Raw genomic sequence first — 13,870 nt, 5'->3', positions numbered from 1 at the left:
CCACGGGGCCCTTCAACTGCTGCTCTCTGACGCGGTGGAATGCATGTGACTATGCAGCCCCTGCAGCCCTCAGACCCGCCTGACCCACTGGAAACAGTGCTTTGATGCCATATCATACACAGCTTCTGTTGGCTTATATCCTTTCCAATCAATTCCTCTTTCTCTGCAAGGAAACTGGAACGGTTGATCACATATTCAACACCACACAGTAGAGAAGGGAAGAAACGTATCAGATACTAGGGACAGAACATGGATCCCTTAGCTCTCCCAGGGCTGGGGGAGAGGGGCAGGGATCGCTGAGCTCCCTTCACTCCCCCTCACTCAGTGGACAGAGAGAAATGAACTCTAAGATCTAGGACTGCATGGGAAAAACACAAAACAATGCAGAAGCCACGGCTTTTGCTTCTCTGCCCTGCCAGGATAAAATGGCAAGGAGGATAAGGGGATAACAGAAATTTGCATCAACAAGAATCAGAATTTCTTACAAGGGAAAGAAAAACTCCACATCCACTCATTCCCAGGCTGTGAATACAGCACCCTGTGACTGTGGGAAAGACTGACTGGGAACTATGTGAAATGAAACACAACAGAGGATGGGGATCTCATTCTGAAAACAGGGGACTGCACGGAAGTTACCAAATGCTCTGCCCTACTGGGCTTCTACAACTCCAGCAGCCAGACCTCACCCTCCCGGCAGAAGATCAGAAGATCCTTTTCGGGAGACTAAACAGCTCAAGAGGAAAGGTTTAAAGATTCTGTCACTGGAGTTCCCTGGGAAACGACCATACCACCACAGCCTACAGTCACAAAGACGCATCCTTCAGGCTTTCAATCAGTTTTTTATTGCCTCACTGTCTAATATGAGCTGTTAGTGAGAGATCACCAGACATCTAAGGAAAGCCTCTAACATTAAAGACAAGAGAACAAGACAAAAAGAAAGGCAACTTAAGAGGGAACAGACCATGCAGAGAAAAGAAGACACATACATGAACCATCGATATCTTCAGAAGGATAAGACAACACCATAAAAAGAAGAATTCAAAAATAACCCTTGTAAATTAAAAATTTGACAACTAAAGAAAGAAATCTCAACAAGTGGTCTGAAAATCCTTCCCAGAAAGTTTAAAAATAAACGACAAAAGAACTGGAAAACAGGAAATAAAAGATTTTTAATTAGGCCAAACCAGTCAGGGAGATATAACATCTTAAGAATAAATAGGAATTCTAGGAAAACAGAAAAGAGAAACCAAAAAGAAGAAGAAATGCAAAGAAATATGTCCAGAAAATTTCCCAATACTAAAGGAAAGGATTTTCCAGATTTAAAGGGCCCACCAACCACCCAAGAGTACAAAGACTTTTTAAAAAGGCATTATCACTATGGAATTTCAGATTACTAGGGTCAAAGAAAAGACCCTACATGATTCCAGAAAGAAAAGCCAGATCTCATACAAAGGCTTCAGACTTCTCAAAAGCCATAATGGAAACCAAAATTCCAAGGAGCAATAACTTCAAACTTCTAAATGACTTCCAACCTAGAATTCTATACCCAGCCAAGCTATCAATAAAAACAGAAATGGAAGGGACTTCCCTGGCAGTCCAGTGGTTAAGACTCCACGCTTCCATTGCAGGGGGCGTGGGTTCGATCCCCAGTTGGGGAATTAAGATCCTTCTTGCCGCTCAGCGCAGCCAAAAACAAACAAACAAAAAAACAAAATGGAAAACTGATTTCTCAGAGTCTGAAATTTACCTCACATGCAACCTTTCCCATGAAGAATGATTTGCTGCACCAAAATAAGGGAGTAAACCAAAAACAAAGAAGACATGGAATCCAAGAAATAGGAGATCCAAAAAAAAGAGGTTAAAGGAAGGTCTCAGGATAACTGGTATGTACTAGACATAAAGAAAAACCAGTCCATAGTGAAGCAGATCAAAAACTGATAAAACCATGACAAAAACACAGGGATGGTAGAAAGATGGGGAAAGTGCCAATACGGAGTACTGGTAGACAGTGGGAGAAGTGGGGAGAGCAGTGAAAGAAAGTCAGACCTCATCCTTGTAACAGAAGGCCAATACATAAGATTGGAAACTGAGAAAGTACCAACTTAAGTTTGCTGGAATCTGGAGATAAATATCCAAAGAATCAACTAGGAGTTGAAAGCAGATGCTTCTGGGAAGGGGGTCACACAGGGAGTGAGACATGTTGGCGGGGGTGCTTTTTTCTAAAGAAACAGGTAGCACCATTTGATGCTTTGATTCATTTGATTCATATTCAACTTTGATTAACTACTGAAAGTATAAAAAAGATTACAGAAATGAATCAAAATACCATCGTCTTTAATAAAAGAAGAGTAAAACTATTAAATGTCACTGATTTAACTCACATTTCCGCATCTTTAAAGATATAATACAAAACAGAAAGGCCACTATTTTCCATTGGTTAATACCTTCTGATTCTCTTCCACTTCGGTTCTGAGTTCTGAACTCACGGCTGTTTTTGTTATTGCTCTAAGGAAATAAAGACATTATCAGTGCTTAGTTTAGTATTTGATATAAAAGACTTCAATTTCCCTATACGAAATAACACATTGCTCCATAAATTACAAAAAAATGGAAAAAACCTTAAACCTTTACAATTGATAAATATATTCCTCCTCTCAGATGTGTGTATTTGTTTATTATGTATTTGTTTATTATCACAAGATATAAAACCAAGGAAAAGTAACAGTAACAGTGCAATTATTATTGCACTTTGATGCGAGTGCAATTATTTCCAAGATCTTAGTTAAATATATGTAACTCTATTCCTGTATATGACCTCTACAGCTCACAGGCTAAGGATATTGTTCAATAAGTTAAGGCAGCAGACTGTTCAAGCTATTTAAGCACATGTATATCTTCAATAGCATGCTTGATTAAATGATAATGTACTATATGATTCTTAAGTTCTGTCTAAGAAGTATTTTCCCAAGACTAATCAAATAAACAAATTTACAAAACATCTCATATCAGAAGTCAAAACACCTCATTCAGTGACTCAAGAAAAGGACTGACAATTATTTAAGTTTCTGAAAATGTGGCTTTTAAAACAGGTTTGCCTTGTATTTATGAGATGTGGAGGACCATTATACAATTGAAAGCAATAGCAGAAAAGCTGCATTCAAAATCTTAATCTGTCACTATGAACAAGTCAGTCTCTATGATTCATTTCCTTCATCAAGAATGAGTAAGATGATTGCTTCCCTGGTGGCGCAGTGGTTGAGAGTCTGCCTGCCAATGCAGGGGACACGGGTTTGAGCCCTGGTCTGGGAAGATCCCACATGCCGCGGAGCAGCTGGGCCCGTGAGCCGCAATGACTGAGCCCACGTGTCTGGAGCCTGTGCTCCGCAACAAGAGAGCCCGCGATAGTGAGAAGCCCGCGCACCGCGATGAAGGGGGGCCCCCGCTTACCACAACTAGAGAAAGCCCTGGTGCAGAAACGAAGACCCAACACAGCCATAAATAAATTAATTAATTAATTTAAAAAGAAAAAAAGAATGAGTAAGATGATATATAAGAAACTCTTCAGGAAGAAAAACACCAGAGTCCATGCCAGACCCTAAGTTAGTTACATCTACATACATTAAATGTTGTTAACTCATCTAATCCTGAAAGGTAGGTGGTGTTGTTTCTGTTTTACTGCTGAGGAACGTGATTATTTACAAAGTTCACACAACTAGCAAGAGGCAGTGCCAGGAACACAACCTAGACTGCTCTCTTCAACCACACAACACAGGGGCTTGTCGCCTTCTCGGGAAGATGGGCCATTAACAATATAGTGCTGGTAGTAAGACAACTTTAATTTCCTAAGCATTTTCATATTTTAATGGCTTCATTCTATGCACAAACATGAAGATAATTAGGCATATGTTAAAAAGAAGAATGTCTCAAAGCCTTATTACTCTATGTTACCTGGCTTTGGTAGGAAAATTTTGGCTAAGATCCTTCATAATCACCAGAGCTAACTCAATAGGAGCAGCCAAGATTCGGGCAGCAGTCTGAAAACTTAGATCTGCAACAACATCAAACGCAAGTTAAAGTGTATTCATCTACAGCAATGAGAAAGAAATAGGAAAAAAGCACATTTATTTCCCACTATTTTCTTGGTAATCAAGAATGCCCTAGAATGCCATTTCAAAGCATGCCCATGGTCGAATTGGAGGTTTTACTCACTTCACAGGCCCCTAGAGTGTTTACTGTAGCCGTTCCTTGATCTGCCTGCATGAACACTAAGGCATATACCGACACATTTAGCACAGGATTAATCCACCCCAAACTCTTTTCCTTCTTCTGGATTTTCAACATAACACAAAGTACAGCAAAAGACTTTAGTAAATTATGCTGGGAAAGAAAACCTTGATACATAGTTCTTTGGACCAGAAAAGCACACATACATCCTGCCATACTGACATGCCTTTAACATCCAACTGTGTAATAAATGTATACATACAGAAACACAAAGATTAAAACAAACTTGTTACAAGCTTATGCACCTGGTCACACAAAGAAAGATCTGGTAACTCATCTACAAATATACATTACTCTGCAGAGTGTAATTTGTCTACAAAAGGACTTTCTTCCTTTCTTTTCTAATAAATCACGATTAATCACATGATCCTTAAAATTTGTGAATAAATACAATTAAATTCAAATTCTATTTTTTTAAATACCATAAAATTTAGAATGATTCCTCTACGTTTTTATTACCTTGCAACTGCCAAACTTTTAAAGGTGCCATTTCATTGGTGCTCTCAACGAGATGCTTTCTGAGTTCTTTCAACTGTCCCTGCAGGTCAGGGTGCAGGTCTCTGAAAGAAACATAAAATCAATCCTTTTCAGGTGTCTTTTCTTTCCCAAAGCACATTTAGAAGTTGACCCCAAATTTATCTTCACAACTCTCCCCACTTAGTAACAGGAAAATTCCTACAATATAGGAAAAATATTAAATTATTCTTAAGAAACAAGTTAATATAGAAAAGTATGAGTTAATTTAAAAACCATAAAATTTACAGATTAAAAAATGAATCACTACAACAGTGACTCTCTGTGTTGGGGGAGGGAGAAGAGTGGGACTGAGAGTAGGGAACAGAGGGGACCTCAACTCTACCTGCTGTGTTTTACTCATCTTGGTTCTCTCTTTCTTCAAGTAAAAGAAGGTGTTATGTTGCAGGAAAAAAAAAAGCTTGATAAACAATTCTTTGGTACAGAAAAGCAAGTACAATAGAAACAGTCAATTCTGGGTGGTGAGTACAGGGGTATGTTATATTATTCTCCATCCTTTCCAGAACCTTTTTAGTTTCTCAAAATAAAATTGGAAATACCTTGCTTCCAATCCCAAAATGAGTTTCTTTCAGCTACATGCTCATAAATCCTTTAGTCACATGAATATAATTCAAGCTAACCAAGATTATTGCATTTTGTTTAGTTTTATCTTGAAATACAGTGCATTCTATTTAAAGTTAGTAAAACAGAAGTTTTCAGAGGCAGAGATCGATCATTTGGGTCAGACAATCAGACGGAACAGAGTAATCCTGTTTTTAAGACTAAAAACTCAAAATTTCTTAAATGCAACCTGCCGAAAGTAAAATATCTACTCAGATCCTTCACCATCCCAGCAATCCATTCCAGTTACTATACTTTTCTTCATGATAAAAATACCTTAAAATGGGTCACTTACTTTAGGTAGTTAAATAACTATTCTGAGTGTCCAAAAAGGAAATTGTCTTCAATATTCTACATACTACCTACCATACTACCATACTACCACATACTACCATAAAGCTATCTAAAAAACAAACATATAAAACATGAATAGGAAAAGGGATTCTGGAAACCTGGATGCAGTAAAAACGGAACCTGACTGCATATTAATAAGGCCATAACTGATGTTCAACACAAAGAAATGTGCATTTGCACAGGATGAACTCAACATTTGCACAGTCACTCAACATCAACAAAGTCATCTCTACTAAACTGTTAGTCTAGCTGTCATTTCACTGGGTCAAATGTTAAAGCTAAAATATATGAAACTGCACCTACACATACTATTTCTATTAAAAAAAATAAAAAGCACACCACAGATGTCCTAATTAAGATTTCCAGATAAAGAAGAATTCAGGGCTCTGAACAATGATCAAATCATAACAGAAATAACTGCAGCATTTAAAATAACAGCTAAGAACATTTTTCAGCTATAAAATTCTATTATGCTTTCATAAAATAGTTACGGAATTTTCTTCAAAAAGCCATTTCCTATCCTCTTTCATATAAAGTGAATTGTAATAAAATGTATTTCAACTGAACATATATAAAATCTACCACACCTCCTACTACAACTCTTTTGCAATTTTTCAAACTATGTTTAGTATAAGTAAATAGCTATAAATATAACATTGTAAATCAACTATAATTCAATAAAATAAAATTTTTTTAAAAAGAGATAAGAAACAAACAAGCAAAAAAATAAATAAATAATAGCTATGACCTCTCTAACGTAAAATACATTTGATTTTCCTCAGGAAAAGAATGCATAAAACAATTAGATTTCTCCTATTATGTGAATCAAAAAATGGCATGTGACTTTAGGCTATCAACTGCAAGGTCCAGAAAATAAATCAATTTAAGCCATAAGCAGGCAGCCATAGTATCATGTAAGAATAATGTGCTTCAGAATTACCAGAAATCATAAACTGTACTACAAACTAACTGGCCATCTCCTCATATCAGATCACATACATAAAGTATTGTTGGGAGATCCGTTAACTCAGGCAGTAAAGAGAAAGATGATGCTTGCAAAGTGAAGAAGGCTGGAGGTTTAAAGAGAATAAGACCCTTTCCCAAAAGAATATACATACCTTAATCTTCCAAAGAGAAATCCTTGAACTTCATCAATAGGATCATTTTCACCAATCACGGTGGTGTTAACTTCAGTTCCTACAAAAGCACAGCAAATACATGTCTAATCACTCCGATTAGAAAGAAAAATATTAACTTCATAGAATTTGAAACACCTGAAACTATAATAGATTTAAAATGTTGAATACCTCAACTAACACAGTGGTTAACAAACACACAATAAATGAGTTTTTGATATATCCTGTGTTCCTGGATAAAGAAAGAATGTATTTTTCCTTAAACTGTGGAAATTTTTACATGTTAAATATTTCAAAATTAATACCTTTAAAATTATGAATAACGGATTTTTCAATATCAAAATTCTGAGGAATTTGCAACTAGGCAACTTAATCCTAAATATAATTATTGAGAACAGGATAATGAAGTACTAGGCTATCTTCCATGTACCAAAACCAATCATTTTTACTTTTAAAACAAGCTCAAAGGACATAAAAAGATTACGCATAAAACTTGTTGAAATAATTCAAAACCCTAGAATATTACAACAGGAAGTATCCACAGTAAACTGTTCCAAGTGCAGAAAATAATATAAAAACATGAAACTGTTTGTTAATTATATGATAGCTTAAGATTTCACATTGGGTCACAAATTAATTACTATTTGTGAACTACCTATCATCAATAACAATAGCTACTACTTACTGAACTCTTTTGTGAAAAAAAGTCGTTAAATTCTTTACCTCTACATCTTATTTTCTCCTCAAAAATACTTCAAGAGGCATATATCATTATCTGAACTCTACAGAGGAAAAAATTAGGACCTAAAGAATTTGTCACCCAACTCAGATATAGCAGAACCAAGATTCAAACATAGGTTCATAATACTCCTAAATCTATTCTTTTTCATTAAAGAAACAAATTCCCCTTTAACTCCTATTTAAAGAAAAGAAAACACATTGGTCTTAATTTACAAATTCACCTTTCACCTGAGTATCATCCTTGGCCTTGTACTCAGTGCTCTTAATGGCCAACTCCACACCATAGCCAGAGAGGTAAACAGGCTCCTTCCTGGGATTCTGCAAGCAGAGCAAGTATTCCACCATCACCACTCAGCTCTCCACGCATTCCCTCCTAGCTCTTTATGCATCACAGCATACAGGGCCTGACCATGTTAATGTCACATAGCCATCACCTAGGATTACACACTCAAAACATGCTTGAACTTCCATGGGAATCCTTAGATTGTGGATCCTGCCACAAGTGTGAGAACGGGAATTCCAAGGTAGAAACAAAACCAGATGAAGGGGGCTTCCCTGGTGGTGCAGTGGTTAAGAATCCGCCTGCCAATGCAGGGGACACGGGTTCGATCCCTGGTCTGGGAAGATACCACATGCCGCACAGCAGCTAAGCCCGTGTGCCACAACTACTGAGCCTGCGCTCTAGAGCCCGCGAGCCACAACTACTGAAGCCCACGTGCTCTAGGGCCGGCGCTCCGCAACAAGACAAGCCAGCAAAATGAGAAGCCCGCGCACCGCAACAAAGAGTAGCCCCCACTCATCACGACTAGAGAAAGCCCGCCCGCAGCAACAAAGACCCAAGGCAGCCAAAAGTAAATTTTAAAAAAAATTTAAAAAAAAACAAAAAACAGATGATGGGATAGCGGAAAGGGCAAAAGGTCACCAAACCATGTGAAGAAATGGAGAAAACAAAAAAGCATTTCCGGAACCTACGCAGGGTTGAAAACTGGTGAGGTTTCAAACCTAGAAGTGCTTTGTTGAGACCGTGTGTGTAAATGTGTGTGTGTGTGTGTACATTTTTTTACTGACTTTAAATGTCTTCAGGCAGGGTTTGGGCTGACCTAATGTCACAGGCTTACCATCATCCTGAATAAGGATGGCCCTTTAAATACCAGCAATAGGGACTTCCCTGGTGGTCCAGTGGTTAAGAATCCACCTTCCAATGCAGGGGACGCAGGTTTGATCCATGGTTGGGCAACTAAGATCCCATGTGCGGTGGGGCAACTAAGCCCGCGCACTCTAGAGCCCACACGCCACAACTAGAGAGAAGCCCACATGCCCCAACGAAGAGCCTGCGTGCTGCAACAAAAGATCCTGCGTGCTGCAACTAAGACCTGACACAGCCAAATAAATAAATAAATATTAAAAAAAAAAAAACAGCAATAGAGCAAGGCGGGGGGGGGGGGGGGGGGCGGGTGTCCAAAACTGGATATTGATAAATCTGTTTCTGCTCACATAAATTTTCATTTAAAATTTTTATTTTACTTTCCCATGGACTTAACATCCGATATTTACTGAGCTTAACATGACACAGAAACTTTAAAGGCCACCAATCTTTACATATAAATATTTTAAATGCTAAATGCCACACAAGGTTTCGAAAGTTTAATTTTAAATCAATTCTGCCTGAGTTTACCTCTTTAGAAATCCTTTTTCTATCAAATAAAAAGATGCCAAAAAGAAAAAAAAGGGTTTGGAAAGGAAGTGAATTCAAGAATCAGTGCCATAGTATGATGACCATATTAAATCTGGACCAAATTAAATATAATTTACATGGTTCATTTTGAAATAGAACGTAAGGAATTTCCTGGCGGTCCAGTAGTTAGGACTCTGTGCTTTCACTGCCCAGGGCCGCGGGTTCAATCCCTGGTCGGGGAACTAGGATCCCAGGAGCCGCATGGCATGGCCAGGGAAAAAAAAAAAAAAAATCAAAGCTGAAATAGAATGTCAATTTTATACGGCCATTTTTTAGGCATATTGTTTTACATTTCTTCAGAAAGGCAAGCAAAGTACCTCCTATGTGCAAATAACAGATTTGATGAAAGTACTACACTTCCCAAAAAAGTAGTTCAAATCATTTTATAAAGGGGGAAATTATTAGCTGAAGTGCTAAGGTTGTGGTGGGCAAACTAATATTTAAAACAGTCATAAAATAAGTCAATACTTACAGGTATATAATGTCTGAATACGTAATTGATTTTGCCTGCACTGCTTTTTGATACAAGTTGTCGGTGAAACTTATAAAACTCCTCAGAGCCAATCTCAGAGTAGAAAATAACCACTGAGCTTTCAGGATTAGATGAGGGATATCTGTGATCTCCTTTGAACAATAAAGGTTTTGGTCTGAAAATAAATATTAAAAGCTTAAAATTGTTAACTTAAAAAAGCTTTTAAACATTAAAAACAGTACAAAATGAAGCTACAGCAATGATAATTTAAGCAAACATTATAAGCATCTTAAATAGTTTTCAGTTAGTAAGAATACTGAAAACAAAACAGGTATGAGTCTTATTTGTTCATAATTAAAATTAACGAATGTACATTATATAAATACTAACCTTAAAATGTAGACTTTGACTAATAATTGTTACCAATTTCTAGAGCAGGGGGTAAAAAAGCCAGAAAAAGGATACACATCCAGCCCTCATAGTACTAAAACTTTAGTAAATTATTCTACCATATAAATAGAATGTAATTACCTTTTTATCTGAAGACCTAAGTGCAAATAATGCAAAAAAGCAGAGGATAAATCTAAGCGTGTAACTTCCCAATTACAGCATCTCCCTCCTCTATCATTTTTACTATTATGATCATCCTACTACTGCATCTAAAATTTAGGTTATCCTCATAAACTTTAAAACTCCCCCCTCAAGAAAACTTCTCTAAGAATGACATCAAGATATTAGCAGATCTTAATGCACAGACTTTATGGCCTACCAATCCTTCTTAAGGAGGTATACCTACACGTACTAAGTGGAAAATGCCCCTTATAAAAATAAACCTACCTACCTGTATAAATTTATAACCACAGAAAAAAGTATAAAAGGATATATGCCAATCCATTAAAAATAATTACCACCTCTCAGAAGAGGAGACATTATCACTCTTTTCTTTATAAAGGTCTGCATTATTGTAACAAATTAAAGAAAGAATTTTTCAAGTCAGCCAATTTTGTTTTCCCCAAGGAAACAGCACTTTACTATGCAGCCAATTTTGAATGTCCATACCTCACCCCAGACAGCTGAATGCTCACTGAGTTTCTGGTTATCACCCTGAGGAAAAAGCACTCATACCATTTGGTGGGCAGAGGACAGGTGCTGAGCAGATAATCTCACTAAAGAAGAATTTCCCCACCTAAAACACCACCTGGCACTTCCGGTAAAGCAGGGCAGTATCAGAGAGAGAGATCGCTGTTATACAATTTCTAACAGCATTGGAGGATGTACAGAGGGGTTACTGCCCTAGGCAGACAGCAAGAGGTACCTATTGTTATTTGTCCACCACAGGAAACCTACATTTAAGCAAAAAAATCAGCCCACTGATTACCAATTTAATATTCAAATTAAGCTTGCAATTATCTTAAATAGTCTCCTTTGTCTGAAACTAATACTATCCTGAGAGATCATTATCATTAATATCATTACTCCAGGCACTGGCTTTAATACACAGAATATTCTTTACTAAGCTGATGACAAAGCCTAGGTAATCTCTCCGATACAGTCATTAGTTACTAAGTAACAATAACAGTAAGTACTCTTATTATCTCTATTTCGAAACAAGATGAGGAAAGAAAGGTTATGTAATTTGCCTAAATTCACAAAACTATTTTAAGTGATGGAGCTGGGATTTAAATCTACTTGGTTCTGGTTCCAGAATTCACATTCTAAACCACTACACCTACGGACTAAAAAACCCGTACGAAAAATCAGACGGCGGACCTGATATAGAAGAAAGCACAATGAATGCATGACGTTTAAATAAAGAAACACACAATCTACCTTTCAGAAGCTGTTAGTAGAAGAGTCTCAAGGGTATCAAAATCACAAGTCCTCTTTCCATGCACTGAAAAAAATGAACTACATCCTTCTGGTGGAGGTTCATCAGCTGCTATCTGTCATTTAAGACACAGACATTTTTAAAAATAATCTCTAACCAAAAACAAGACAAAAACATGAATATTCTAAATAGGTAATAAAATAATAATAAAACAACATTAGTAAAAGCAGAAATTAACATCTATCGAACACCCATTATGTGACAGAAAGAGCTTTACGTTTCACTGCTTTCTTTGTATTATTTCATCTAGTTCCTCCCAATATCATTCCATGAGGTAGGTGTTATTATTATCCCCAAAACAGAACTTTAAAATTCTATCTCAGAAGATATCAAAAGATATCCGGGGGGGACTTCCCTGGTGGCGCAGTGGTTAAGCATCCCCTGCCAATGCGGGGGACACGGGTCTGAGCCCTGGTCTAGGAAGATCCCACATGCCGCAGAGCAACTAAGCCCCTGCGCCACAACTACTGAGCCCGTGCACCTAGAGCCCGTGCTCCGCCACAAGAGAAGCCACCGCGATGAGAAGCCCGTGCACCACAATGAAGGGTAGCCCCCGCTCGCTGCAACTAGAGAAAAGCCTGTGCGCATGCAGCAACGAAGACCCAATGCAGCCAAAAATAAATAATTATTTTTTAAATGTTAAAAAAAAAAAAGATATCCAGAGAACACAGTACCTTGTAGAAAACTAAGCTTACAAATGTCAATTGTACGTGTCAACGTATAACAATGCAGTCCTAATTAAGTATAATACGCAGATTAATGTGAAGCCCCTCCCTGAAACAGGAAGAATGACGCTGAATCTAAAAAACCAACGGGGCCTAAAAAAAGAGTACAGATGGAAAGGTAAAATTATCCAAGGAGCACACTAAGATATTCAAAGGAAAGGCTGAATGAGATGTGGGGTATGTTTAGAGTGAAATGCACTAACGCCCAGGCACAATGAGATAAGTCCACCTGCAACTTAAACGGGAGGCACACTGCAAAGCATGAGTGTGTAGAGATGGGGAAAGGAAAGGACACACTGACAAGGTCTGGGTACACACTGATGTCATTATGTAACACATTCCTACTGAATGTCCTTTTCTACTGCTGGAATACAAATAATTAAGAACAGATGGGGAGAAATGGAAAGCTTGCTATGAAAAATTAATATTAAAACTTTCCATTACATTTTTCTTCTTTTTTGTAAATTATTACAAAACTTACAAACTTGTGTTTGTAAGAAGAAAGAACAGTACAATAAACCCCTATGTACCCATGACCCAGCTTCAGTAATTATCAATTCATGGCCAATCTCATTTCTTCCACCTTCCTACCACACTCCACTGGATCATTTGGACACAAGCTCCAAATAGCATTTCATTTATAATGTTTCACTATATCTCAATAAAACACAGAAGTGTTTTGTTGGTTTTTTTTTTTTTCTGGCCGGCCGCATGGCTTGCAGGATCTCAGTTCCCCAACCAGGGTTTGAATCCAGGCCATGGCAGTGAAAGCCCAGAATCCTAACCACTAGGCCACCTGGGAACTCCCAAAACACAGAGATTTTTTTAAAAAAACATACTACCATCATCACACTTTTAAAAAAAGTAATACAGGGCTTCCCTGGTCGTGCAATGGTTGAGAGTCCGCCTGCCAATGCAGGGGACACGGGTTCATGCCCCGGTCCAGGAAGATCCCACATGCCAAGGAGCGGCTGGGCCTGTGAGACATGGCCGCTGAGCCTGTGCTCCGCAACGGGAGAGGCCACAACAGTGAGAGGCCCACGTACCGCAAAAAAAAAAAAAAGTAATACAATTCTGTATTGATGGCCACCGGCAGCAGAGTTTTTCAATCTTCCCAAGTTCTCCCATAAAAACAAAGCAAAAATGAAAACAAAAACCAGTGGACCACATTTATGACAAAACTAGGTGGAAGGAAATCCCCATGATACAAAACACAAAAATGACCTGCGGTTATCAGAGGCCATAGAAGTAGAGGGAAACTGCAGAGATTCTGATGATCCTGAAAACAAGAAAACCCCAAAACAGCCAAAAGGTTTTCACTGGAAAGTATGGTGGGCCGACGGGTTTTGTTTCACCTAGTACAGGTAAGCACAAGGCAGTCTGACCACTGTGAACTCATAA

At 37.9% G+C, this 13,870-nt stretch overlaps 1 protein-coding gene across 2 annotated transcripts in view; it reads right to left on the bottom strand.

Annotated features, from left to right (window-relative positions):
* UGGT1 (UDP-glucose glycoprotein glucosyltransferase 1) overlaps positions 1-13,870 on the bottom strand; it is a 123,734-nt gene that overhangs the window by 95,025 nt on the left and 14,839 nt on the right. For both annotated transcript variants that reach the window (XM_019931819.3, XM_019931820.3), the window contains exons 5-11: positions 11,687-11,799; positions 9,857-10,031; positions 7,871-7,967; positions 6,891-6,969; positions 4,744-4,844; positions 3,949-4,048; positions 2,445-2,505 (exon numbers count right to left, since the gene is read on the bottom strand). In XM_019931819.3, coding sequence (XP_019787378.1) covers positions 2,445-2,505; positions 3,949-4,048; positions 4,744-4,844; positions 6,891-6,969; positions 7,871-7,967; positions 9,857-10,031; positions 11,687-11,799 — 726 coding nt within the window. The remainder of the gene's footprint in view (positions 1-2,444; positions 2,506-3,948; positions 4,049-4,743; positions 4,845-6,890; positions 6,970-7,870; positions 7,968-9,856; positions 10,032-11,686; positions 11,800-13,870) is intronic.

The sequence above is a fragment of the Tursiops truncatus genome, chromosome 7 (assembly GCF_011762595.2).
Source record: "Tursiops truncatus isolate mTurTru1 chromosome 7, mTurTru1.mat.Y, whole genome shotgun sequence".
Classification (NCBI taxonomy): Eukaryota; Metazoa; Chordata; class Mammalia; order Artiodactyla; family Delphinidae; genus Tursiops; species Tursiops truncatus.
This window is presented reverse-complemented; position numbering and strand designations above follow the sequence as displayed.